General features: G+C 35.6%; 5 protein-coding genes and 1 non-coding gene across 14 annotated transcripts in view; all 6 read right to left on the reverse strand.

The window, feature by feature from the left end:
• Nucleotides 1-707, reverse strand: part of LOC111478875 (zinc finger CCCH domain-containing protein 38) — a 14446-nt gene extending 13739 nt beyond the window's left edge. Inside the window, exons 1-2 of one of the 4 annotated variants that reach the window (XM_023123381.1) lie at nt 621-650; nt 473-528 (exon numbers count right to left, since the gene is read on the reverse strand). The gene's annotated coding sequence lies outside the window, so the exon portion shown is untranslated. Of the gene's footprint in view, nt 1-245; nt 261-472; nt 563-620 lie in introns of those variants that run through there. The other 3 variants (XM_023123387.1, XM_023123382.1, XM_023123380.1) reach the window with 3 other exon arrangements.
• Nucleotides 708-804: 97 nt separating this feature from the next.
• Nucleotides 805-4315, reverse strand: LOC111478877 (50S ribosomal protein L17-like). Its single transcript, XM_023123389.1, has 6 exons — nt 4158-4315; nt 4026-4080; nt 3495-3545; nt 1505-1596; nt 1349-1426; nt 805-1151 (listed from the first exon to the last, which is right to left on the reverse strand). Exons 1-6 carry the CDS (start codon nt 4271-4273, stop codon nt 1004-1006), a joined length of 540 nt encoding a protein of 179 aa, XP_022979157.1. The 5' UTR covers nt 4274-4315; the 3' UTR covers nt 805-1003.
• Nucleotides 4316-4700: 385 nt separating this feature from the next.
• On the reverse strand, nt 4701-8896 carry LOC111478766 (uridylate kinase). Of its 3 annotated transcripts, none has more exons than XR_002717546.1 (8): nt 8490-8896; nt 8045-8195; nt 7890-7943; nt 7093-7184; nt 6607-6833; nt 5195-5371; nt 4881-5063; nt 4701-4799 (listed from the first exon to the last, which is right to left on the reverse strand). XR_002717546.1 is itself a non-coding variant. In XM_023123210.1 (8 exons), exons 1-7 carry the CDS (start codon nt 8684-8686, stop codon nt 4954-4956), a joined length of 1008 nt encoding a protein of 335 aa, XP_022978978.1. In that variant the 5' UTR covers nt 8687-8896; the 3' UTR covers nt 4701-4810; nt 4912-4953. The 3 variants fall into 3 exon arrangements, 2 of the variants coding, with proteins under 2 accessions (XP_022978978.1, XP_022978977.1); XM_023123210.1 differs by having other exon boundaries at nt 4701-4810; nt 4912-5063; XM_023123209.1 differs by lacking the exon at nt 4701-4799 and having other exon boundaries at nt 4816-5063.
• A 208-nt stretch (nt 8897-9104) lies between these two features.
• Nucleotides 9105-15016, reverse strand: LOC111478369 (WD repeat-containing protein 44-like). 4 transcript variants are annotated; one of them, XM_023122579.1, is made up of 9 exons: nt 14932-15016; nt 12262-12662; nt 11086-12093; nt 10918-11008; nt 10672-10829; nt 10534-10588; nt 10360-10442; nt 10181-10274; nt 9105-9942 (listed from the first exon to the last, which is right to left on the reverse strand). In XM_023122579.1, the coding sequence occupies exons 3-9, from the start codon at nt 12040-12042 to the stop codon at nt 9392-9394; spliced, it is 1989 nt and encodes a 662-aa protein (XP_022978347.1). In that variant the 5' UTR covers nt 12043-12093; nt 12262-12662; nt 14932-15016; the 3' UTR covers nt 9105-9391. The 4 variants fall into 4 exon arrangements, with proteins under 4 accessions (XP_022978347.1, XP_022978345.1, XP_022978348.1 ...); XM_023122577.1 differs by lacking the exon at nt 14932-15016 and adding an exon at nt 13742-14131; XM_023122580.1 differs by lacking the exon at nt 14932-15016 and adding an exon at nt 13742-14130 and having other exon boundaries at nt 10534-10585.
• A 5544-nt stretch (nt 15017-20560) lies between these two features.
• Nucleotides 20561-20634, reverse strand: TRNAT-AGU. The gene has a single exon. It is a non-coding gene; the product is annotated as a tRNA-Thr (tRNA).
• Nucleotides 20635-22736: 2102 nt separating this feature from the next.
• On the reverse strand, nt 22737-24259 carry LOC111478747 (U-box domain-containing protein 27-like). The gene has a single exon (XM_023123178.1). The coding sequence runs from the start codon at nt 24138-24140 to the stop codon at nt 22902-22904; it is 1239 nt and encodes a 412-aa protein (XP_022978946.1). The 5' UTR covers nt 24141-24259; the 3' UTR covers nt 22737-22901.
• Nucleotides 24260-26832: the final 2573 nt, after the last annotated feature.

A 26832-nucleotide genomic window follows, 5' to 3' on the forward strand; every position in this document is an offset into this window, starting at 1 on the left:
TTTTTTTTTTTTTTTTTTTTTTTTTTTTTTTTTTTTTTTTTTTTGCCTTCCTATATCTTAAATTTCTTCTTTCAAAAACTAAACCCTCCGTTATAATGCTTTCATTTTTAATTTTCTGTTTTCAATATTTACAATCGTTTTTTAAATTTCATTGCTACAAAGTTCTTAAAAACTACCATTTTTTTTTATTTTAAATTTTAATATGAAAAACTAAACAAACAAAGTTCATCAAAAAAGCTGCTAACCTCAAAACTGAGTGGTTTGTATTCCCCCACTGTAATTGTGACGAACATTCTAAAGACGAAGAAAAAAAAGTTCAGCATTTTATGGAAATGACACACAAAAAATGCACTAATTTTAAAGAGATCCCCACTGAAAATGTCACATGTCCAGTTATACACATTACAGGAAGGAAATTCATTAATTCTCAAGAAAAGGAAAGACAAAAAACAAAAACAAAAACAAATCTGACCCGCTTTCCTTTTCCCGTGAACCAACCGTCACCAATTTGCCTCCAAAGCAAGTAGGCTACTACACATGTGATAACTTGACACATGGCAATACAATAAAATGCATGCACGCAGAGACCTGGGTTGGGGAGAGAAGGCTCTCGGTCATACCTGGCTCGCAATATTTGAAGCCATGTCCAAATTTTGTTGCTGCTGCAAAGCAATTGCTGGCTGTCTACAAGACGATGCACAGTCCACCATCGCCCTTGGTCCTCACCTATATTCATCCAAAAACACCTAAACCATATGTTTTTCTAACAAGTTGAGATGAGACTTGAGAGAGACTCGGATAGAATTCTCAAGAAATGGGCAACTTTGAAAGCCGAAAATTACTCTTTGTTTGAGGGAAAGCTTTCAGCCTATGGAGCAAGAGATAATGTATGTAAAGCAGTGTCTATACTCGTTTGGTTTACATCTGAAGTTTGCAAAACAATTTGGGTGGGGGTGAACTTCTTGGAAAAGAAAAACTTTCTTTATTGAACATAAAAGTTGTATCAGATTTCAGAGTCAGATTTGATCTCTTTGGGTGGTGCGAACTGCTTGCTAAGCCGTGATCTTGTCCATGGATCCATTGGAGCCTTCTGAGGTGGTTGGGGATTTGGAGGCTTCGACTGCCTCAGCTCATTTTCTCTATCAATAAATCTGTATCGATAGCATAGAGAAATTATGAATTCATACATTGATTCAACTTTCAATAAATTTGTATCAACAGCACAAATAGTCAAATAAAAACTGTACCAGCAGTATTTATTTCTAACCGTTTCGTACATCATCTATCGATTATTTAATACAGCTGTATAACTGGAGAAACATAGCAGCTGTCGATGGTAAGCACTTACTCTATATAAGCCATTGGTGCAGCATCGCCAACACGTATACGTGTCCGAAGAAGTCTTGTATATCCACCAGCTCTATCTCTGTTGAACATAACATCCGTCCAATTTAATACTTCCAAATAAAAGCATGAACTACGGGTTAACAAATTTGGAACTCACTTGTATCGATAAGCCAGTTCTGTGAATAGTTTGTGAAGGACATCATCGCCTCTTACAAATGCAGCAGCATGCCTTGCAGCACAAAGGGAACCCTAGATTGGGAGAAAAGAAAGTCGCAACATGTTTATCTTTTATGAATAAAATGAAAATAGTGAAATAAAAATTTTCTTATAATAAACCACGATTTCATTAAAAAAAATGAAAGAATATACAAGGACATACATAAAACACCCGACCTAACACACACACAAAAAAAATAGAGTACGCCTCTAACTACAAAAAAGGACAGTCACAAGAACAAGACAAAGCTCATAATTATAAAAAGATTTAGTGATTGCTGTCCAGAAAGAGGCATTAAGTCTAGTCACTTACCCAACACCATCAATTGATCTCTTGACCTTTCTAAAAATCATATTATTCCTCCCAAACCAGATATCCCCATAAAACACAAAGAAATTGGCCTACCAAAAAACTCTACCATGCTCCTTGAAAGGAGAGCCAAAATCACCCCCTCAAACTGGGCTCTACCATCAATCTCTAAGCCATAAACTCCGAATATGAAGAGCGAACTGGCAGTCTCAAACAGAAGATCCAAATCCTTCTCATGCCTCCTATAGAGAGTGCACCCTTTTGAGAACAAAACACAGGAAGAGTGTCTTTGCACGCAATTCAAGGTGTACAATAATTATTAAACTATCTTTGAAGCAAAGACAGTTTAATCAACTTCAAAGATCATTTAATAATTCCTTTACAACAACTCTGTGGTTGATTTCATTGGTTTTCTTCTCGATCACAGCATGTTAGAGTCTGAAGTAAATGACAGTGTCCTTGGTGCAAATAAGAGTAAGCAAAAGACAACTCAACTATATACACCTTTATGTAACGCAGAGTCATTACATTTTAAAATCAAACATTATATGATGTCTCTGGAACTGCAGTGCTACTTTAATTTCAACAACATCCAACAAACTTCAAACCACAGCTTCCTCTTCACTTTCAAATAGTTACACCAAATCTTCCTTCTGAAGGTCTTTCTTTCTCCATACTGACATCCCGTTATTAATTTATGGTTTCCATCTTTTGAGGATTACTTATACTGAAATAAGAATGATTTGAAATGAAGGCATCATCCTGGGCCCAAATTTTAGTGGTCTAACTCATTAATTGGACATGCCTCTTCCTTATTTGGCTTAGCTTCCAATGTTGGTTGCAGACCAAATCCAATTTTCCTCCGTTACCGGCAAACATATTTATCAAGCCCATGCCCAATACCATCTCTTGCTTCCTGCATTAGAATTGAATTGCAAAACTTAACCTCCGAGCCTTGTCTTTTTCTCTCCCTCGAATTATTACATCATACTCATTTTAGATCAGCTAAATCTTGAACCATGGCATTTGCATTTGTCCTTTACCATTTAGCCCTTCATCTAATAATTGAAGTATAATTTCATATATAATCTAATTGATAAAGAAAACAACCTATGAAGCATGGATACGGATACGATACAAACACAATGACATGTCATTTTTTACAAATCTAGGACACAGACACACACAGTAAGGACACATTTGTTAAAATTTGCATTTTTTTTTTTTAAATATACATCCTTTTTATACAATATGAAAATTTTAAATTCAATAAGTTTATGGATTTATATACAATGAATTTGATGTATTTTACACTCAAAATTTATTTTCGTCCTATACTATTATTTGTCTATTTAGTATGCTAAAGAAGTTTACAAATGTTGGATTAATATTGGCTTTCTACAACTAGTATCTAATACAAATCTAGTGTTACGAAGTGTCCAATAAGTGTTGGAGTGTCTGTCAAAAATGAACATGTGAGCCAGACTAAACTGTCTGTGCTTCTTACTATACAACCTATATCAAAATTTGGAGGCAGAACACACCCTCCCCAGTGAGGGGAAAAGAAGAAAAAAAAAAATAAAACATTGAGAAGGGAAAACAAAAGTTAAGTTCTACGGACCTCTTTTCCAAATTGAACCATGTTATCAGCAAGCCGCCGAATTTCTTTAGCCTGCAAACAGGTTGAAAGAAAAATGCAGAAATAAGTTGAAAATATGGTGATAAATTCACAACAGTGTTGATGTTATAAATAAAAAAAATCTATACTTGATCTCAAGGAATGAAACATATCCTTCAACAGTAAGCTTGGGGTTAAAATTTGAAGGAACAGAAAAGATGCAAACCAAGGGGAAAGAGATGACAAATATCTAACTAACCAAATCTGTAAATTCAGATTCTAAGAAAAAAACAAAACCTAAGCTCAGTTCAGACAATACAAGACGTCAAAATTTTCAACCTCCCGATAATCGCATTTACAATGCAACAAACCTACGATTAACTTTAGAGTTCAGTAAGATAAAATAATCTAACAACGAAACCGAAGGGGGGTTCGGGTGAACATGAAGCTAATGCATCACTTGGAAAAGCAAAATTCAGAAAAACTAAACATCGAGATTCCAAAAAATGATAAGAAGAAAGTCAATAGGGATACCTTCGCAACAGTAGTCTCAATCCGCTCGTGCTTCACCAACTGAGAAACCATTGTTCTGCCAAAAGAAGAGAACAGACGTTCAAAAATTGGGACATAAAACTTAATTGATAGTTGCTGAAAGAAGTGAGCAACCTCAGCATAGACATTCGGTGAGCTGCAGGTCGACCAAGCTTTCTGAACTTCGTCATTGTTAATGGCGGAAAGAGAGCGAAGACTGAGTTCGAAGATGAAAAACCCTCGAGTTTCATTTCGGGGGGTTTTAAAGGGACGAAGCCGAAAAGGCAGCTTCTGGGCTTCGACCTTGGCCCAAGCAGAAACGACGACGTATTGAAATTTCAACCAAAATTTAATTATTACATTAAAATGTTAAAAAAAAATTGGTCTATTTTTACAAGTATCTCATCTTTAAAAATATTGATAAGATTTTATATATAGTCTCTAAAATATTAAAAAAATTAAATAATTTATTAAATACAAGTTTGAACTATATCTATTTACAGTAGACTTTGACTGTTTCAAATGGTATAAGAGCCAGACATCAAACCTGTATTAACAAGGTGAGTGGATGTGAGATCCCACACTGGTTAAAGAGGAAAATAATCGAAACATTATTTATAAGAGTGTGAAAACCTCTCCTTGTAAAAGCATGTTAAAACCGTAAAGCTGACGGCGATATGTATGAAATAGAGCAGACAATATCTACTAGCGATGAGATTTAGATCTTACAAAAAGATTTCAATACCTTAAATAATCTCGTGCAAATTGTTCCGAAAGAAAAATCTTTGGTCCATTCAACGAATTTCAGGTCTACTTTAGTTATTTACACACTAAATCTGATCAGAAGCTCAAAAACAGCTATCAATATGAAAATATATATAGATATTGCTCAAAATCTCCTGTCAAATCCCTACTATACAAGAATCGTCTGTCACGTACTTGTTACGTTTGAGTTCCATGTTCCTCCGATCAACGTCCCGACTCTCTCGCCCTTTATGGCTTTCGAGATGTTGTCAGGTTTTGTTAGATTGAAGACAACAACTGCATCAGGAAGAACAATGATCGTTACTTCAGTTTATTCTAAGCCAAGAATGCTCGGGTTGCCTTCCGTTGTTTATTCAATTATTTTGAAGAACAGTGATCTATTGTATAAAGAGATATACAATACATACCAGGAATGTTGTTTTCCTGGCATAGAGTAATCGCTGTCATATCCATCACTGAAAGGTCCTTCGACGTCACTTCCTGGTATGAAAGATTCTCGAGTAGACGTGCATTCGTGTTTTGTTTCGGATCATCATCATAAACCCCGTCAACGTTTGTTGCTTTCAGCAGAACTTCTGCATTAACTGGATAGACATTTTGAAAGTTAGGGCGGTAGAGATAAATAATTACTGACCACCTATAATAACCCAAACCCACTGTTAGTAGTTATTGCCTGTTTTGTAAGTCTCACGGTTTTAAAACGCATTTACTAGGGAGAGGTTTCTACACCCTTATAAGGAATACTTCGTTCCCCTCTCCAACCGATATGAGATCTCACAGTCGAGGGCCCAACATCCTCACTGGCACACCGCCCAATGTCTAGCTCTGATACCATTTGTAACAACCCAAGCTCATTGCTAGTAGGTATTGTCTACTTTGGCCCGTGTTGTATGGTTGTCAGGCTCACGGTTTTAAAATGCGTCTACTAGGGAGAGATTTCCACACCCTCATAACGAATGTTTCGTTCCCCTCTCCAACCGATATGGGATCTCACAATCCACCTTCCTTGGGGGCCCAACGTCCTCGCTGGCACACCGCCCAATGTCTGGCTCTGATACCATTTGTAACAACTCAAGCTCATTGCTAGTAGGTCTTGTCTACTTTGGCCCGTGTTGTATGGTTGTCAGGCTCACGGTTTTAAAATGCGTCTACTAGGGAGAGATTTCCACACCCTCATAACGAATGTTTCGTTCCNCTCTCCAACCGATATGGGATCTCACAATCCACCTTCCTTGGGGGCCCAACGTCCTCGCTGGCACACCGCCCAATGTCTGGCTCTGATACCATTTGTAACAACTCAAGCTCATTGCTAGTAGGTCTTGTCTACTTTGGCCCGTGTTGTATGGTTGTCAGGCTCACGGTTTTAAAATGCGTCTACTAGGGAGAGATTTCCACACCCTCATAACGAATGTTTCGTTCCCCTCTCCAACCGATATGGGATCTCACAATCCACCCTCCTTGGGGGCCCAACGTCCTCGCTGGCACACCGCCCAATGTCTGGCTCTGATACCATTTGTAACAGCCCAAGTCTATCGCCAGTAGGTATTGCCCACTTTGGTCCGTGTTGTATCGCTGTCAGGCTCACAATTTTAAAACACATCTACTAAGGAGAGATTTCCACACCCTCATAAGAAATGTTTCGTTCTTCTCCGATATGAAATCTCACAACACCAAACATGTTTCAGCAATTAGTTAAAAAGTAGAAAGTTTAGGTCGGTTTGAAATGACTTTCTAAACGTTTAAAAAACGCATTTACAAACGATTTTTTTAAGCACTTGAAAAGTTATTCCAAACAGACTTTTAACGCGATTTGACTCACTTTCTGCGCAACGGAGGGCCGCTGCAGTATCTGTAGTGAAAAACGGATTGCCTATACCAGCTGCAAAGATCACAACTCTGCCTTTTTCCAAGTGCCTCACAGCCCTACGTCGAATATATGGCTCCGCAACCTCAGACATACGAAACGCCGTCTGCACTCGTGTGGGAATGCCTATACTCTCCATTGTGGCTTGAAGAAATATAGCATTCATCACTGTTGCCAACATCCTGAAATATAGAGCTAAAATTCAAAGATAGTAACACAATGTGCGCCAGCATATGAGGATTTCATGAGGAGAACATGTGGAATATGTTATCGTTTTCATGTTTCATTCACGTATTCAACATAATAGAGATATATTCCTATTCCTATTCCATCTTCATTTTGTGTAAACTTTCAAGTTGCTTGTATGCAGGTAAGTAATATCGAAATGTGGTAGCTAACGATCAGCCGACGTCTAGAAACATATAGTATAAAGGAAATTACCCAATGTAATCAGCAGATGAACGGTCTAAGCCACTACATCCAGCCCACGACGATCCACGGAAAATGTTACCCCCACCGACTACTATAGCAACCTGAAACAATGCATCATCCATAACGATCGCACGTTCTAAACAAGGAAAAAGAATTGGCTTCAGAACTCCATTACTCTAAAATAAGCTATAGATTCATTAATATTCATTCGCCTAAGGTAACAGCCCAAGTCTACCACTAGTAGGTATTGTCCTCTTTGGGTCCATCGCTAGCAAATATTGACAACACGTCCACTAGGGAGAGGTTTCCACACTCTTATAAGGAATATTTTGTTCCACTCTCTAACTGATGTGGAATCTTACAATCCACCCCCTTGGAGGTCCAGCGTCCTCACTGACATACCACCCGGTGTCTAGACCCAAGCCCACCACCAGCATACATTATCCTCTTTGGGCTTTCCCTTCCGAGCTTTCTCTCAAGGTTTTAAAACACGTACACTAGGGAGGGGAGGGGTTTCCACACCCTTATAAGGAATGTTTCATTCCCCTCTCCAGCCGAGGTGGGATCTCACACCTACTTTACAGACATAAGGGGTGCGCAAGTGAAGAATCAGAATATCCAAATCTGTTTACTCAGTTCGTTCGAGAGTCGAGGAAAGTTGGTCAAGAACAAGTCACATTCTATCAACGGATTTGTATCTCTCCAAACAGTAAACAGATTATTGCTGCTACAACATTGAGATTCAATTCGAAAAAATATCTCATACGCAAATAAAGGTCAGGATACGCAAATAAAGGTCAGGCTACCTCAATGCCCAGACGCGTTACAGCTGCAACCTCCCTCGCAATCGCCATAGTAACCTGCAGTCAAGAAGAAGCTCAAGAGGAATGCAAGGTGCCAAAAATCATAAAAAGAAGAACAATATATGCTTGTAACAGACTATCATCCTTCAAACACCAACCTTCGGATCAATATTCTGCAACCGATCACCAGCAAGTGCTTCACCGCTTACTTTAAGCAATACTCTTCGCCATTTATACGATGGCATGGACATGGAAGCTTCATTTAGTGTCATCCCGCTAGGAGCCATAGATGATATCTGATGCTTCATGCTAGAGAAAACAGCAATTTGTCAGGGAGACAAGTTGAAACTCATAGGAGAAATAAAATGAGTTTCTACATCAGAAGCTTCAGAAACATATTGTTGTGTTTAAAGTGTTTATTACAATCTGAAGTCCGGAACTTCAAAACCAAAACAAACCAACATTAGAAATCGAACCATCTCCCATAAACAAATTATATTCACTCGTTCAAGATTTCATCCATATCCCAGGACCCATAACTTGGAGGCAATTATCATATGACACAGAAAAATACAGGGGCAGGCGAGGCGGGCATATCCATACCTTCCGTTCAAAGGGTCAGAGTTGGAACCCAGTTCGCGACCGGAACAGCTAACAACGAGCGACCCATTTGAGGTGGGATTATCCGTCTTTAAACCATGGCGATGGGGCTTGAAGGGATTACGAGATTGCAATGGAAACGAGGAGGAAGAATAAGAAGCAAAACTGGAACAGGGAATAAGGGACATGGGTATTGCCATTAAAGAAACGAACAACAAAGAACGATTATCACCCCCTCACAAACCGCCGTCTTTCTCGTCTCTCTTGGCTGCCGAATGCGGAATTGAAAGTGGGTTTAGGGTTCTGCCTCACACTCAGCTCCTTTCCCAATCAATAAGGGGAGTTGGAGCTTGTGTTTTGTTTGTAGTGATTATCGCAGGGAAATAGATATCATTTTGTTGTTTCGGTATATAAGTTTGTGATACTCGGAGGGCATTCTTTTAATGTTCCTTGCTGGAGGACATTGGATAAGTCTCTATACGTTCAATCGACTAGAGCTTCGAAGCAAAAAAGAACATAAATTTTTACCCATTTTAAGACTACTACTTATGAAGAAATTTACAAATTTTCCTCCAAGTGTGGCATGTTAGAGATTAAAAGCAATAAAATTAACATTAACCCATGAAGAAAGGCACCCAAATGACTAGAAATCTGCTAAGCGTATTTCATTTACATTTGGCAGGTAATATTCACAAGAACTAAACAAGCAAAAATGGTGGCCTGCCTCTTTAGATTTACAAGATTTCGGACCTCTTAGAACAAATAAAAAAATAGAAAGGCTTTTCCGTTGGAAGATACAAACAGGAAAAAGAATCAACCACATGAAATGCCATGTTTTCTGATATTCTGAAACCTCTTTTGCTTTTGGAAGCTCAGGGAAAAGTGAGCTAATTCAAGCAGCGCTTCTAAAACTTGATGGGCAATCCATAGTTGTGGAATGTCTTTATAGTTCCATCTGATCCAGCCACGACAATCACAAGGCCCCATGTTTCGAGTCGAGATCCTTGGTCGTGGGCGTCGCCATTATGGCCATTTAGTTTCTTTTGATGACAATCTTGGTGTTCATCTTCTGCAACTGGTAAATCCCAGAGAGGTAGTCTCTCTTCTGGCCATGTTGCAGAACCTCGGCGCAGACCATTGGAAGAGAACCAATTACTGAACGAAAAACACTCCAAACCACTGGCATCCCCTTGGTTATCCCGTCTCTGTGACAACTGTGATTGGCTGTTACCCAAGCACTTTGGTTCAGTTCCAGTGCCAGGACATGGTATAGCAACAGACACACCATCAGAAAAGAAATGCTCACAAGACTGCTGAGATTTCGTCTCGTTCGTCGACGAAAGACCAACGCTATCGTAGTTCCACATATATACACGAGAGTCCTCTCCAACAGATACTATATGTTTTCCATTTTCTGTAAAGGAAGCAGACATCTGACTACCCGACTTCGATAGACCTACATTTCGAAAACCAGCAGGTAAGCATCTAGACCTTAAAGATTCAATGAACTACAAGTCATCTAAAACTTGAAGCCGAATCCGGGATAATAGAAGATTGAAGCGGGAAGGAACTAAGCTAGGAAAATTCCTAATTGATTGAGCAATGACAACCAGGAGGTGGGCTTGGAAGGAGCGATTATCCAGTAAAACGAATTCTAATGAGCCATAAGAGAGCCGATCGAACTCGATACGTACCTTTGTATTGGCCGACAATTTTGGTTCCTTCAAATATGCGTACTTTAGAGTCTTCCGAAGTTATCATCACTCTATGAGAGTTCTCTCGGAAAAACTGCAGAGAACAGGTTTCAAATTGAGGCAACGTTATTTAAAGATCATATTTTCTTCAGCGAAACTATCGAAGTTCTGAGTAAAACCTGAATGCCAGTGATCCTTTTACCCGATGCTTTATTTCTACCGCCAATATTGATCTGTTCATCCAGATTGATATAATCATCACCTACAGAACGCCATAAAACTCAGTAAAAGAATTGGAGGAGGCAAAATCTGCACACTGAATAACATTGTGAGGGATGCACCACGGATTGTACCTGATGTTTTGTAGAAACGGCAAGTGCCAGTGATAGAACCAACAGCAAACCCCTGCTAACATGAAGAACAAAGCATGATCAGAGCCCTGCATATGGCAATTGTTACTAACGTATTTTGTGAGAGTTCACAATTCGCACCTTCCCATCTGGTTGATAAGATATCGCGGTAATTGCATCTCGGATATCAGCCCAATCGACCACACGCTGCTTCAAGACACCCCAAATCCGAATTTTTCCATCGATTGAGCCACTGACGAAGTAGTTTTCATCCATTGGATTGAATTGGATACAAGTAACTGGTTCCAATATAGGAAGTAATAACAGTTTAGAAAAGAGAATGCGACCTGTAAATGATTGAAACAGACGCAGGAATCGACAACTTACCGTAGTTTTTATGGTGGAAAACATTGAGACATTGATCTGAACCAACTTGCCACAAGCGCACGGTTTTATCCTTTGAGGATGAAAGAAGACACTGCAGCAAGAAGTTCGAGTTAGCTTCGTTTCTTCAACAGTTCGAAAAAAAATATACATTTGTCACAGATGTCTTACGTTTGAAGTAGACCAAGCTATATCCAAGACATCACTTGAATGTCCATGGAATTCTTGTATTGGCAACTCATCTATCTGAAAAACCTTAGCAGGAATGACAACAGTGGCAAATCTTAACGGTTTACTGCTGAAACTAGACTTCCCTTCTCTTGTGGCGTCATTTGCTAAAAACTCACTAGAGGCATTTGTACGTGTTACACGCCAAATGCGAACGACTCCGTCTTCTCCTCCGCTTGCCAAATACTTCCCGTCTGGACTAAACTTCATTGTCCAAATCAAGCCCTTGTGTGCACAAATCTGCTGTCTCATATACAATGCACTAAATTCTGAAAACTTCTTTTTGTTTTGGCACACCTTCATTCTGCAACTTTCGGATTTCGCAGGATTTGATTTTGATTCCTCAGAAAACTCCATAGCTCGTAGTCTTGCCGCCTTGTTTTTTAAGGATTTCCACCAAGTCAGTATTTTCTTTTTTCTCGCATCGATATCCTTGCAAGCTTCGACGTTAGCTTCACCTTGGCATCGTTGAAAGCTGGAGTTGGAAACAGAAGATGGTCGACTGGTTGCCTCGTTTGCCTCGTTGCTGAATTCATCACTTTGCATATCATTGTGGTGTACTACTGAATCATTGTCTACTACATTACAGCTAGGTGCATAGTCAGAGCTTGAAACAGCTCCACTACACTCTGTGAGTCTCTCCAATTCCATCCTCCCTGATGAACAACTAGATTCAATCTCTGAATCCTGTGTACGAGTACTTGAAGAAGATGCAAATTCTTTCAAACCAACTTCTTGAAGAAAATATTCCCTTCTCTTCTTAATGCTCTGAGGCTCTCTCATCCATATTTCATATCCCGACTTGCTCACATCGACTTCTTCGGTTACCAAGGACTCCTCCAATGGCAAGTAATCTTCTGAGTCGAAGAAAACATCTGCATCTCCATCAGAGCTCAGCATGTCTTGATCGAGGAGCAGTATTCCACATCAAAAGCCAAACACTTAACAATTCTACAAGAGAGCAAAGGAAAGAACTCAGCAACTTCTATAATATTTGCACGTAATCCAATTATCACGGCCCGAGTTTCATCCAGTAATACTATACAAAACAAATGGAAGTGATTGGAATAATCAAATACAGGAAACACAGCCCAAGGAAGCAAGGTTCGAAGGCTATACCTCGAGATCACTGCAAAGCAACAGCAATATTCAACAGAGTGTCACCGACCCGGCTAAGATTATGGCTGATGCAACTTCTCAAGAGTCAATCCCCACGCCTTTGAGCAAAGTATAAAACAAACCCAAAAAAACTAATCCAAGTGCTTTGTATTGAGCTCAAACCCAATGGAGGAGGAAGATTGGCCTCTAAATAAATAAGAGAAAATGGCGGGGGAAGGAACAAAAAAAATGGTGTAAAAGCAAAACAGATGTCAGTTGTTATAGCCAAGAGTAAAAGGGCCTCGAGATCTGTGTTTGAAATTGTAAGCGCACGAGCGACAAACAAGAGCGGCGCGGTCCGATAAGCAGAAGCCTCTGGCTGTTGTTGTGCTTCTGCAGCCACTCTGTGCTCGCCTACTTATCTGCAAAGCGCACCAATCTATGTGAGCAACCAATTAAAATGGGTATCAGACATTATATTCATTGAATGAAGGAAATTAAATTACATCAAGTTAGAGAAACCCATTTGGAAATATGGATCGTGAGGTTTCTCAGAAATGATGCTTGATCTAGTGAAGCTATTTCACGTTTTGAAGCCAAACCCAGATGGGAAAGTTACAAGAAACGCGCAAATAAAGCCAAATCCTAAGACCCAGAAGAGAATAAAGAGAGATTTAAGTTATTAAATTGTCGAAAGTGAAAAAAAAACAGATGGGTTCAGCTCAGCATCAATATAATAGCCTTTTTGAGTGCTCGAAACGAAGCATTTAATGGACAAATTACAGCAATATAAAGAGGAAAGGCGAAAAGAGAAGCAGACAGAGTGTCTGCGAAAGCTCCCTCTGCTACAGACACAAGCCACATCTACCAACGCCCTAAACCATCTAGGCGTTCTTTTATCGCTCTGTTTAGGAACATCAACGTTTGAATGGTAAGGTATTGTTTCTCTCATAAATTTCCTTTTTAGAATCACTCAAAACATCACTAATCAATGGAGATATCCTCCCTCACCTATAATATACCCATGATTTTTCCAGAAACTTCGGCTAAATTCACAGGGGTTGATGCAGCAGCTAAACCCTTTTGTTCAAATCACACATAATTTAGATGCAATGGGCTAGGCAAGCGATCGACTCATGTTCCTGGATTCTGGGTATGTTTTGGGGCTCTTATTGGCAGCGCTAACAAGAACATTGGAGTCTGGGTTCTTTCTAATCCGTTCATATATTTAGCTTAATCGAAAAGGGTCTCTCCCCTTTCCCATTATATGCGAAGAATCCTCATATTTTTCCCAAAACCGTAGAAATCTCGTAGACAATAACAAAACCTAGGCATTAAACGTCGCTATTCGAAAAGGGTCGATCTCTTATCGATCAGGTTTTGAGAAAACGAATCAGATTCATAAGAAGAAACTCACGGGACAACAGATCCAAACAAAACAGAGCAACAGAGGATCAGAAACGAGAAAGAAAAAGAGAAAAAGAAGGAGAAAAGGCATCACCATATCCTCGGCCCTCCCTCATCGCCCCGTATGAACTTCGCACGGTTCTGGATTCATACAGAGAAGATATGGAAGAATCCAAGTTGAGTGAAACGCGTCCATTTCTCAAAAGAAAGCACCAGAAATAGGGGGGAGGGAAAGGGGAAGGGGAACGAGAGAGATTAAAATAATCACTATGGAGCAAGTGAGATAAGATCAAATCGGGTGTTTCCTTTTCTATGCCCTCTCCATTAATGACACGACCTCCTTTCCGAAGCTTCCAAATCCCAGTGGCACTCGCGATGATCCGTACCCGCCGCTCATCCCTCTGTCCTCACAACCGATTAAGAAAAGGGCAAACAGAAATCCCCTAATCCATAAATCCCCGCTTTCCCCCATTTCATTAATCTTCCCAATACCCCATTTTAATTGATACCCATTATAGATAACAAATAATAATGCCTCAAATAACCCCGACAGCGAACCATCAAATGTAAGAACTAATTATGTCAACCTAATCTCTATTTAAAAATAAAATATAACCAAACTTCAATCAACCCATTATTCTATTTCTTTTCATTTGTTCAAACAAATCTTAATTTTCTTTTTTAATTCATGAAAACAATCAACTTATATATTTTAATACCCAAGTAAGTGGAGGAAGAACTAAACTTTTTCTTTGATTCTTATCCCATAAATTGCTTGAATGGTTAAGAATTAGTATATGAATTTAAAGGACAGTTTTTATGGGAAAATGTTGCTTTAAAATTATGCAGAATCATTTTGTCTCAATTATTAGAATCATATGTTTAGGAACAGCATCTCCAATCCCCCACTCTCTTTCATTTTCCACTTCACTGTTCATCTCAATAATGTATTTTCTCTCTGACCCCAGAAATAAAGTTTGTAAATCTAGTGGGAGGAATGAAAATGTGGAGTGTTTTTAGCCTTATTTTCTCTCCATTTTCCCTCTCATTTTCTCAGGAAACAAACAGCCCGTAATGAAGAACAGTCGCACAAACAAACCAATTCAAAAACGAAAAAAAAAAACCCATTAAACAAAGATCAGTTAAGTAACACATCAATATGGAAAAATTGAAACTTTATGCGATGAACTCTGAATTAACCTCATGATTGAACAAACCCATATCATAATTTTTAGAGAGAGAAACAAAATCAAAGTATTACACAGAAGAGAGAGAGAGACTAACTGGTTTTGAAGCTTTACAACAATGGCAGAAATGGCTTCCAAGGAGGCAAACGAGGAAGGTTAGAGAGAGAGAGAGAGAGAGAGAGAGAGAGGAATTTGGGTATGAGTTTATGGAGGAAGGTGGAGTATTTATATGTTAAATGATTAAAAAAAAATTATAAAAATGAAGAGAGAGAAGATAGTGTAAGGAAGAGAGAGAAGGAAAATGGATGGGACCTTTTTGGTTGTTGCATGTCTTCTCTCAATCTTCCCTCGATTTCGTCCCTCATTCCATCAATAATAAACTTCTTTCATTCTTACCGTTTTAACCCCTTAACGACCCGATGAATTTTCATTATTTCGACATAAATTTAAAATAATGTTTCAAAATTTCATGAAAAATATATTTATTAAACAATAACATACTTTTCGAATATTGCCATAGCCCAAATTCTCGTCGACATGCAACGTGTAATAGTTTTATTTAATGGGTTTGAATCATTTTCGTGCATCATGAGTACCTAAATGAATGAATTTAATTCTTATAAGTTCTTTTGGAATACGGGAATGTACAGACGTTTGTGAGTAGTAACATTGATGGGATAAGACCTAAGACTTGTTAACTTATTTCGAGGTAGGTTTGAATCGATAATCGAACTTTGACCGATGACAATTGATACTGAATAAATAGAGTTAGGTCCCGATCCAATAGAGTCTCTGATTCCGATACGATGTATATAGTCATAAAGAACCAATCCAACTTCATCAACTAAGTAAAAATAGAATAAATAATATTATAAAGAAAAAGTATAAAATATAATTTAAATCTCAAATTCAACTGATTTTTCTTTTTGTTGTCATATATATATATATATATATATATGTTTCCATCGACATACTGTTGCTATCGGGACATTTTATGGGACCTGACTCATTTCTTCGCCTTTCATTTTCACCCATAAATAAATAATAATTAAAAAAAAACATAAAGATTTGGAAAGCCACCTTGATGTTTTTTTTTTGTTTTTTTTTTTTTAATTTCATTATAATCTGTTCGAAAATAAAATAAAAATAGCATCTTTTAAGTTTAGTCATTTAAACTATTTTAAAAATATCAGCTGAAGATGAACAACTCGAACATCACTCAACTGATTTAGACATACATTCTTGATCTAGTAATCAACGATTTAAATCTCCCAACTCCATACGTTGTTAAACGATATAAAATCTAATGGGTCGAGACATTTCTACTTATTTTTCAAACATGTAAATTATAATTATCGTGTTAAATTTAGAATATATTAATTAAGAATATTAATACAGTAAAACACTTAAATTGGTGTGGAGAGGTTTTTATGATACTTTAGGTGAACTATTTGTGACTGCATATTTACAATATAGGTGTGAAATCCGTCGAGACATTTAATTAATTAAATGTGGACGTAATAAATTATTGTAAAGTTTAATAATAAATTTAAAAATAAAAATGAAAAAAACCAAACCAAAGTTCCCCACTTCCACATGCCTTCTTGTTTGCATCCCTTCAACACCCACTTGACTTTGCAATCAATCCTTTGACTTAGGGATTTTGCACTTTATGCCAAATCCCACACAAATCCCAACATTTAATTACATATTTTTTTATTTAATATATTTGTGTTCATTAAACCGTATTGAAAAAGTGTTTGGTGTCCATTTTCCAACCAAATAATTTCTAAATTTTATATTTGGTTGCCTTTTAGATGCTTCACTGGCAATTCAATCTTATTTTAATTAATATTTTGAAGATTATTAAGATTTGTATGGTTGTTTAATCAACATTTAGAGAGCTTAACACCCTAATCATATTCTAAATTAAAAACGGATTAAGAGAGAGCACGATCTTCAATAATTTACCTAATTCACGATCTTCTCTAAAATTAAAATAAAAAAAACATCTGACAAAATCATACCCACCTGAAATTTTTCAATAATTTATTAAAATTTTTTTTAAGAGCAATGATCTTCGAGAATCATTTATGTTATTAATTAAATACCCATTTAATAATTTTATTCTTTTTCCCCCTTTTTCAGCTTCCATATGTTTTCTTGGTCTAATATGTTTATTTTCTTTCTAATAATTTAAATATGAAGAAAAAAAAAACCGGACATAAATACTATAGTTTTACCTAGGTTGACTTGATTCTTAACATGTTTTGTTCTCCATAACATACATATTAGGAAAATTCTTATGAGATCGTCTAACATAAAATTGCTCTAAGCAAAACACGCTTACCTATGGAGTTTCTAAGTCATCGAGAAAAAAGTGCATCTTGTTGTTATACATAGTAATTTTTCATTTCATTTATGTCTTTGTCATTTTATCACGAGATTGCTCTCATTGGGATGTGATATTGGTTTAATCATTTACTCCGCTGAACAAATAAAAAATCGATCAAATTTAACAAAATAAGGTTAGATAAAAATTTAGAAAGAAAAATAAAAGATAAAAACTATCAATTTTATGAATATTTAAAATTAAAAAAAAAAAAACAAAACAAAAAAACAACCATAATCTTTTGCTTAGAAACGAGAAACAAGAATGTTTTTTTTTTCCCAGAAAAAATGTTATTTTAGTTTTAATTATTTAGTTACTTTTGGAATGTTTATTGTCGTAAAGTTGGAATTGTCGTTTTGAATGCATTTGAATTCCGTGACATAATTAGTTAATTTCTTTATAATTGTCTAATGGAAAATTCACATTATTAAATTCGTAAATAATTCATTATTAAATAAAAAATAATCGATATATATATATATAATTATAATGTAGCAAAAATGGTAATTTTTTAATGAATAAACTGTCACGTTAAAAAAGCAACAAATAATTAAATCATTATCCATCTAATCAATTATATTTTATAGTTTTTTATTATTTTTTTAATACAAAACTATCATTCACTGATTTGTCCTGACTTTTCTTAATTACAAAAAAAAAAAAAAAAAAAAAAAAAAAAAAAAAAAAAAAAAAAAAAAAAAAAAAAAAAAAAACGATTCGATTGAATTTGGTTAGGATGTCAAATTGCTTAATATAATTTTCATTTCTTTGAAATGATAGAAATTATAGATTTTTTTTAATATATAAAAAATAAGATTTTTATTTTTTTATTTCTTTTGTTTTTTCTTTCCCGGTACAATAATTATATTTAATTTTATTTTTTTTAAGGGAAAGATTTAGACAGTTGAGCTAAATTTAAATGGGTTAAATTAAGAATGTTTTTATGTCGGTTAAAATTTGAAAACTAAATTTTTATGTCGGTCAAATGTGTCCTCGACATTTGTTTATTGTAACTTCATATAAAATCGAGCTCATCGACACGAGCTATAACCTTAATATAGACGAATTTAAGTCTTACTCTTTACCTTAAAGTGAGGGGACAAGTAGTTTCATTTTTCATGACGAAATATTCCTTATAAGGGCGTAGAAACCTCTTCTTAATAGATGTATTTTTAAAACCCTAGGGTTGACAGTGACACGTAACAAGCCAAATGTGACAATATTTATTAATTGTGAACTTATGCTGTTACAAATGGTATCAAAGCTAAACACTATAAATTTCTTTATAAAAGTATGAAAACCTCTTTTTAACAGATGTGTTTTAAAACTGTAAGATTGACGATTATATGCAATGGATCAAAGCATACAATATTTACTAACGGTGGACTTGGGTTATTACGCGCAAAGGCCTTTGCATCCCAACCCCTCCAAGAACAAGAAGAGTAGGTTTCGTTTTCAAACAGTACTCTTCTTTTTATGCTTCTCTATCATGCGGTTTTTCATCCTCATCTGTCCCTATCCCTAACCCTAAACCCTATTGCCAAGAAATTTCTCTCTTTCCTTTTCCTTTTCGTTCGGTTTGCCTTCATCTCTCTGGTTCGGTTCTTACATCTATATATACGTTCATCTTACATCATGAAGTTTCAAATCGATATCAAATACAATGCATGTGAGTTAAGTCATAATTTGATGAGTCCAACGTACACTATCGTCCAGTCTAAAATTCACCTGAAAAAAAAATTATAAGGTTTTTAGTTATAATATTTGATGGGAATAATTTGTTTTTCATAATAAACGGGCTGATAAAATTATCACGTGAGAGATCGACAAAATGTTTGATATAATTTAGTCGTGTGAAATTAATTGAAATTAGGAGAAAAAGCATGGGATAATATTAATGAAGCAAAATTAAAAGGAAATACATTAGTGTTATAATATATAAAATAAAAAATAATGTAATATGAGAAATTTTAAACGTGGGAGGGGAGACGGCGTGATGGTCGGATCGTGTTCCGTTTGAGATTACCATTATCAACCCTGACGTGAAAACTATCGTTAAGATTCTGACTATTTATTATTATTATTATTTAATTCTTTATATCTTTTATAATGTGTATCCATGTCATTTTTTATTACAAAATATTAAATATCAACCTATTTTATTATTATTTTTAAAATGAAACCTTTACTTTATCATTTAGAAAAATGGAAAAAATAATATTAAAATTAAAATTAAAAAAACTAATATTCACGACTTTTAAAAGTGAAATAATTAAAAAAAAAATATGTCACCAATAAATAACACGTTTATTATGTAGCCAAATATTTTTGAGCCTATGCTTAGACAAACTATTTAAAAAATAATATTGTTCGATTAGTCTTAATTTCTTAATAAATAAATCAATTAATTAAAAGAGTACTAAATATAAATATAAATATAAATACAAAGGAACAAGTGCATTGAATGATTAAAAAAGCATCTAATATGATAAATATTTATAGATGGAAGAATGAAAATTCAAATATTTTTTGAGAAAAAAAAAACATAAAGGAGTGAATTACTCCTAAATAATTGAAACATTATTTGAATCTATCGATTTTATTTCAATTATAAAATATTATGATTGCTATATCATCGAATGACACATTGTTTTTATGCTTATAATGACTAAATTTTATATATAGAGTAGCTTTCGGCGAAGTTTCAAAATTGAAAAACCTGTAACATATTGATATGATATATAATGAATAAAAATAGAATATTTGAATGAAATTATTTAAAATAAATAAAAATAACAATTTAAATAAGTCAGTAAATTATATCTTAAACCAAATGTTTAAGGACATAATTAAAACTTAATTATGGTTTTAAAATGAAATTAGCAAAAAATTTAGAGGTGATTGCATGGGGGTGCGTTTAGAATCAATTAAGTGTACGGAACAAGGCGTCGTTGAAGAGTTGGTTGTAGTAAATGACACGGCCGACATCGTCGACATCAACTCAACGACATGACGTTTTTTTATTCCATTAATTAAATTCCATAATTTGTCTTTATAAGATTTTTTTTTAATGCTTTTTGAAAATTTGAATGTAATGGATCAGCCCAATACATATTTGGTGGGCCTCTTTCTGAAAATTGGGTTTTGAGAGTTGTGATCCAAAAGCCCAAATCCAAGCCCATAGGTTTTCAGCCCTTTTTCAAATTACATATCCATAAATTTTTAAGTGTTTATTTTTAAAATGACTGAAAATAAAAGATATTATTTTATAATAAAAAATAACAAAATTAAGTATTTTGTCGAAAATATCAAATAGAAATGAGAAAAAAAACAATGCTCTCGTTGAGAGTCGAACTCAAGACCTCCCGCTTACTAAACGGGTGCTCTAACCAACTGAGCTACGAGAGCTGTTTGTTAAGACGTCTATTTTTTATTTAGAAATTCCATATTATTTATTTTAATTATTTTTTAAAATAATAAGAATAATAGCGTTTATTTGGAGACAACCTCTTTCAAATGTATGATGGTGTCCTACCTAGTTTGCGTTCAATCCTACACATTTGAGTTTTTTTTAACTAAAGAAACTTACAAAACAGAAAATTAAAACGTTCGTCTCACCAATAGGATCATTACATGTGGAGGAGAAACTCGTGCATTACATTAGATCTCCCAGAATCGAAATTCAAAACTTGACCAATAATGCATCAACCAAAAGAATTGATTCTTCCAAATTGTAAACAAGAAATATGAGGGTGGGGGCTGATGTGAAGGATGGATGATTGGGTCAGCCCCACACGCACAGATACGCCAGGGGGTGGGGGCCTATGGCAGCCATTGGCTTTGAGGTTCCCCTATTTGGTTGAGGCATTTCGTCGAACAGCTTCAGGTCACGTGAGCTTGGCATTGAATTGGCAGCACTTCCAACTTTATTTTAACAAAATACTGTTTGGACCAACAAAACATTACAAATCAAATACCCACATCCCCCCTTTTTCAAGCATAAAAAACCCACACCCCTATGAAATAATGCGTGTATATATATATATATATATCCCGAGTGGGTGACCCATTTTCTCTTTTAAGTGCTTGGAGGAACCATCACGCTCCATTTAAATATTAACGGTCTTACTCACCTACCTACGAACTACAAATTACGTACATGAATAAAGATTATAATGAATACAATGATTTTAAAATTACTTATAAATAATTTAGTTAAAAAATTACAAATACCTCACATATATATATATTTAAATTATTTTATGATATTTAAAATTATTTATTAAATATAATTTTTTAAAAAAAGATTAAAGAAATGTTAATATAATCATTTATAAATTATAAATTACAAAGTGTTGCTAATGAATTAAAAAAGAAATAATTTAATCAACATGGAAGAAGATCTTATCCTTCCTTTTTCATAAGATTGTGAATTAAAGAACGTATAAATGAGAGGGAGAGTGTGCACTTTGAAGGGTCTAACTTCATTTCAAATCTTTTAATATATAAAACATTTATTTATTTACAAATTTCCTTTTACAATCTTTTTTGTTTTCCCCCTTTAAATTACTTTGTGGCTATCAAACAAATTACCAAAAAAATTGATAGAGAAAGGTTGGGTTTACAGTCAGCAAAACACCAACCATTAATTGAGCATTCTGTCTATCAATTTTTTTGATGTGTTATGAAACAAAAGAAGCTTAGTCTTAAACGGGTAGATTGTGAGATCCTACATCAATTGGAATAAATTTGGGCTGATACGGAAAAAATGAGAAAGATTCCAAACAATTGTTGTTTGGGAATCCACTACAATTCTCAAACCTATTTTAGGCACAAATTTGGTTGGATGATGCTTGATTTGACTCCCTATACCATGGGACAATGGGAAACCCATTTTTATTTCACTTTCCTCTCTTGTGTCATTGTCTCTCGTTCTTCATGTTGGTGGGAGCATTTTCTATTCATTTCAAGATACAGAAGGATGCCTATCAACGTTCTAACCATCTTACAATATGTCTGATTCAATCGTCGATTCTAAGTAAAGAGCAAGACCATATTCGAACGAGAGTGGTATAGAGGATATGAAATCATGGTTAAGAAATTATTGTTTCTTACTATCTATACCAATAATGTGTATTTTTGAAGTACGTGAAAATAATGTGTATTTAAAAAGACTTTAACTTAAATATTTAAAATTTAATTAAAAAAATGAAAAGCAGGGGGAGGGAAGGATTAATGATTGGGACGGCACATGTGAACATATTGACCAAATCTTCCTATTTATTTATTTATTTTATTCACATCCTTCTTCATTACTTGTTTCTTTTTTAAGTTACGTTTTATTTTTAAAGAATAAATATTTAAAAAATACCTTCTATCTTAATATTTACCAAAATTAAATTAAATTAATAAAATATCGTCTGTATATTAATTCCTAAATTTAATTTATTTGTGAATTTACTATTATAATAATAAAAAAAAGAAAAGAAAATTGAACTGAATCCGGTGAGTTGAAAATGGAATCATTTTGTTTGTATTGAATGACAAAATTTCTTTGATTTACAAACGGAAGAAAAAAAGAAAGTAAAATCTCTTCCTCAGATCTTCATAGTAACTTACAGAGAGAAATCGAAATGGTTGAGAATGGATGAAGAAGATGAAGACGATGAAGAAGATCAACAGGGCATGATATGCGTAGTTTTCGTGTCGTAACTCGACAGGCACGATTTAGAATTTATCCGGAAAATCTTCAGCAGATCTCTGGCCATCTGCCGGACCGGCGCCGAGCAGTTGCTCTGCATCAACAGCAAAATCTTCGTCAATCCGTTCGCCTTCGTCAGTGCTTCCGCCGCCTTCTCGTCTCTGAACAGATAGCAAATGCTCCACAGAGTTGTCACTGCATGCTCCGTCGCTGTGTTCGATACTTTCAACACCTTCTGTACTATTGCCGCTATGCACGCGGAGTCCTCTCCGATCTCCGTCCTCCCTTCCCTCACCGTCGATGCCGTTTCCAGCACTTTCAGAACCTTCTCCGTCATCGAAATGCTCGAACTCGAGTTCGCTTCCGAGAGAAGCTTGGTTACCGATTTAATCACTCCGAGATGGACTAATTTGATTTTAATCCGTTTCGGCATAGAAATTGAAATTAGGCACGATAGAACCGATTCGATTAGGGCTGAATCGTTCTCAGAGTTCATTAATTTCAGCAAATCTTGCATCAATCCATCTGTTTCCGCGATTGCAATCTTCGCCTCGGCGTCGATTGCGAGATGCTCTAACAGATTAACCGAACAGATTTTCAATTCGACGGTTTCTTTCCTCAGAATCAAAAGCAGAGACGAAATACAATTACGATCGCTTTTCAACATCGTCTTCGCAAACCGCTCCTTATCCTCAATCTCATTCCGAATCAAATGCAACAGCCGTACTGTCTGCGCAACCAAAACATCGCCATCGACATTGCCAAGAAGATCGACAAGAACCGGCACGAGGCCGTCAATTCCGCAAAGAAGCCTTTGATTCTCCACCGATTGCGCTGCAAAAGAAACAAGCCGCGACAGCGAATCAGCGCGTAATTTATCGTCCTCCATACGCTTGACAAGGCGGAGAGCATGATCTGAGGAGAGAGCCGCGTCAGAAACAGGGGAGGAATCAGGCGAATGCAGTCGTTGGCGAAGTGAATCAGACCAAATCTGAATGAGGCGGTGGAGATTATGGTTAGGGACGAACTCCTTGGTTTGAAGGACCTGCATGGTGGCCGGACAAGTGTTGTTTCCATTGTCGAGCCATTTCTGGATACTGGAACGATCGTACGTCACTCCGGTGCACAAACTGACCGGAGATTTCATCACATCTAACGAGATCGGACACCTGAAATCGCTCGGAATCGTAATACACAAGTCATCTTTCACCATCTTCCGTCAACCAACCCCCACTCCCCCGCCACCACCACCACCGCTACCGCCGGAGAAAAGAATCTGAAAGAGAAAAATCGTCGGACGAGACAGAGAGAGAGAAAGAAAGAAAGAGTGAGTCGTAGGCGTAGAACAGAGGTGGGTTTGGGTTTAAAGGAAGAGAGAGAAAGAGTCAAAGGTACTGTGACGTCAGCTTTTCAAAAAAAAAAATTCCTTTTAAAAAAAATAAAAAAGTCGAAGTCGAAGTCGGAGAAGAAGTTTGGTCCATGGTCAACGAAGAGGATGTATTTAAATTTGTTATGGTCATGGTTGAATCACGACCGTCCAAATCAACGGACCAGATTGAAGAAGAAAATGGGTACACGTGGGAACGGAGAAGCAGGAGGCTTTTCTGCCCTATTGTATACGGCGGGGACCACCGTAAGGTTCCGTTGGTCGGTCCTATTTCCTCATTTCGCTTTTTTCTTTATACTTTAATCCCACGGCCTATAAATTAAATAAATCATTTTATTAATTTATTAATTTATTAATTTATTAATTTATTAAATATATTCGTTGAAAGAGGATTACAAGCGGCCTCTCCCACTTCTGTCTCCCTCTTCTCCAACCTCTGATTTTTTTAATAAATAAAATATTTGGACTTTAATTATTTTTTTAAATTAAAATAATAATAAAAAGTAACGAATTTTATATTCATTTTTGCAAGCTTGTCTCACTTGGTATTCGAACATTTCCATTCAATGAATGTATTCGGACTAAAATGTACTTTTTTTTTTCTTCTTAATTTATTATTTTAATAAAAGATATTAATTTAGTTTTTAATACGTCAACAAAATCAAACATTATCTAACATGTTTGATAAAAATATTAATTAATTAATTAAATTTAAAAAAACTCGATAAAAAAGCACACGCTCCATATTCTAAAGAGCATGTGCTTCTTAAATGAGAGGTGATTATACGTTTGAAGAGGTCCACCATGAGTCACGACCTCATCTCAAGAAGAATCACAGTATGGAATCACAAACTTACACCTTAGGAAATGGTAAAAGATTTCATACGAGTCCCACCAAGATGAGCTCAGCGTAATTGTCGTACTCTCCCTCATCCTTACATCGTGCATTTCGGTCAACATTCGAACAAGTCTATCCTTTACAATATTTGGTAAATTACCATCAACCACTAAAAATCATTCCATACCAACTCCTTACGAGACATACGAATGTCTTAACACGTGTGAAAAATACTCCGGGCAATGCAAACCATCTAACGTGCAACTAAAGCTATAATATTCCTCTTTCAAACAACTATAACTATTTCGAAATATTTGTATACTCAACTCTCCCGAACTCAAACTCTAATTCGAATAAACCCTAAATAATGATCTTTTTTTGGACGTGTGAGGGATAATGGGAATGATATTATTATGTGTGTAAAGAATGATTACAAGTTTGAAGGAAAATAGAAGAATGATGGCACCGAAAGTAGCTTCGTCCTTAAAAGAGTACCCATAATTCACTCCTCGAAGGCACCACGAGAAAAGCTATGAAGCAAAAGTTCCTTTTTTTTACTGTTTTTTTCTCGTCACTCGAGTTCAATAAGGTAAAAGGGATGGACATATGGAGCTTTCTTTGTGGTTTTTGAGGCATTTCAAATGCTGCCCATTTGCTTTATGATGATGATCCTTGACTAGCAATTATGAACTTTCAACTCTATGCATGACTAATCGAAATCGCGTTTCTTTTCCTTTCAAAACCGACCAACACGAGTGGTTTTATTATATGTGATTTAGTTTCGTCTTTATTAATTAGTTAAAGAGAAAGGCTTAAGTGTCAATAGTTTTGAATCATTTCACTCGGGCCAAATAAAAAGTGATCTCTGGTCCCAACAGGTGTTTTATGTGGATTTAACCACTGGGTATAAAAAAAATAATTTTTTTTTTATTTACTCACTATAAATTCTCGTACTTGAACGGATTATAATAGTTTGTAGATCCTATGCTATATGGTATATAATATTATTTATTTCGGGTATATTATTCTTCTCTTATTTTTTAAATATATACTTAAAAAAAAGTTTATTAAGGAAGAAAAATGTGTAGAGGAGGCGTGAAAAGGACGCGCGTGGATCAAGATTGGCAACCAATTGACCAAACAATAATACCTAACCCTTAACATTAATACTCATCAATCTTCTTACCATTTTCAAACTTAATGTTTGACTCATTACAACCCAATCAAATTGGTTGGACCACGAGTATAATATCGAAGAAGGGAACGAAACATTTTTTTAGAATGGCGTGAAAACCTTTCTCTAATAAACGTGTTTTAAAATCGTGAATCTGAGAGCGATATGTAACGAGCCAAAGCGAAAAGTGTCTACCAACACTGAGATTGAGGTGTTATAAAGGGTATCATAGCCAAACATCGGTGAATGTGGCAACAAGGACGTTAGGGTGTGAAAACCTCCCTTAATAGACACGTTTTAAAACTTACGGTATACATAACGGGTCAACTGAAAAAATTAATGAGTGAAAATGAAATTTAGATTTAGGGGTAAATAATAAGGGTTTCGAAATATGTGTCATAATTATATAAATCTATACCTATAATGATAACAAAATCTAATCAATTTGATCTCCTTAAGAATTAAATTATAATAATAACAATAAAGTAAAAGATGTCGGTCGTATA

Source organism: Cucurbita maxima, unplaced genomic scaffold, assembly GCF_002738345.1.
Source record: "Cucurbita maxima cultivar Rimu unplaced genomic scaffold, Cmax_1.0 Cma_Scf00004, whole genome shotgun sequence".
NCBI classification, from domain to species: Eukaryota; Viridiplantae; Streptophyta; class Magnoliopsida; order Cucurbitales; family Cucurbitaceae; genus Cucurbita; species Cucurbita maxima.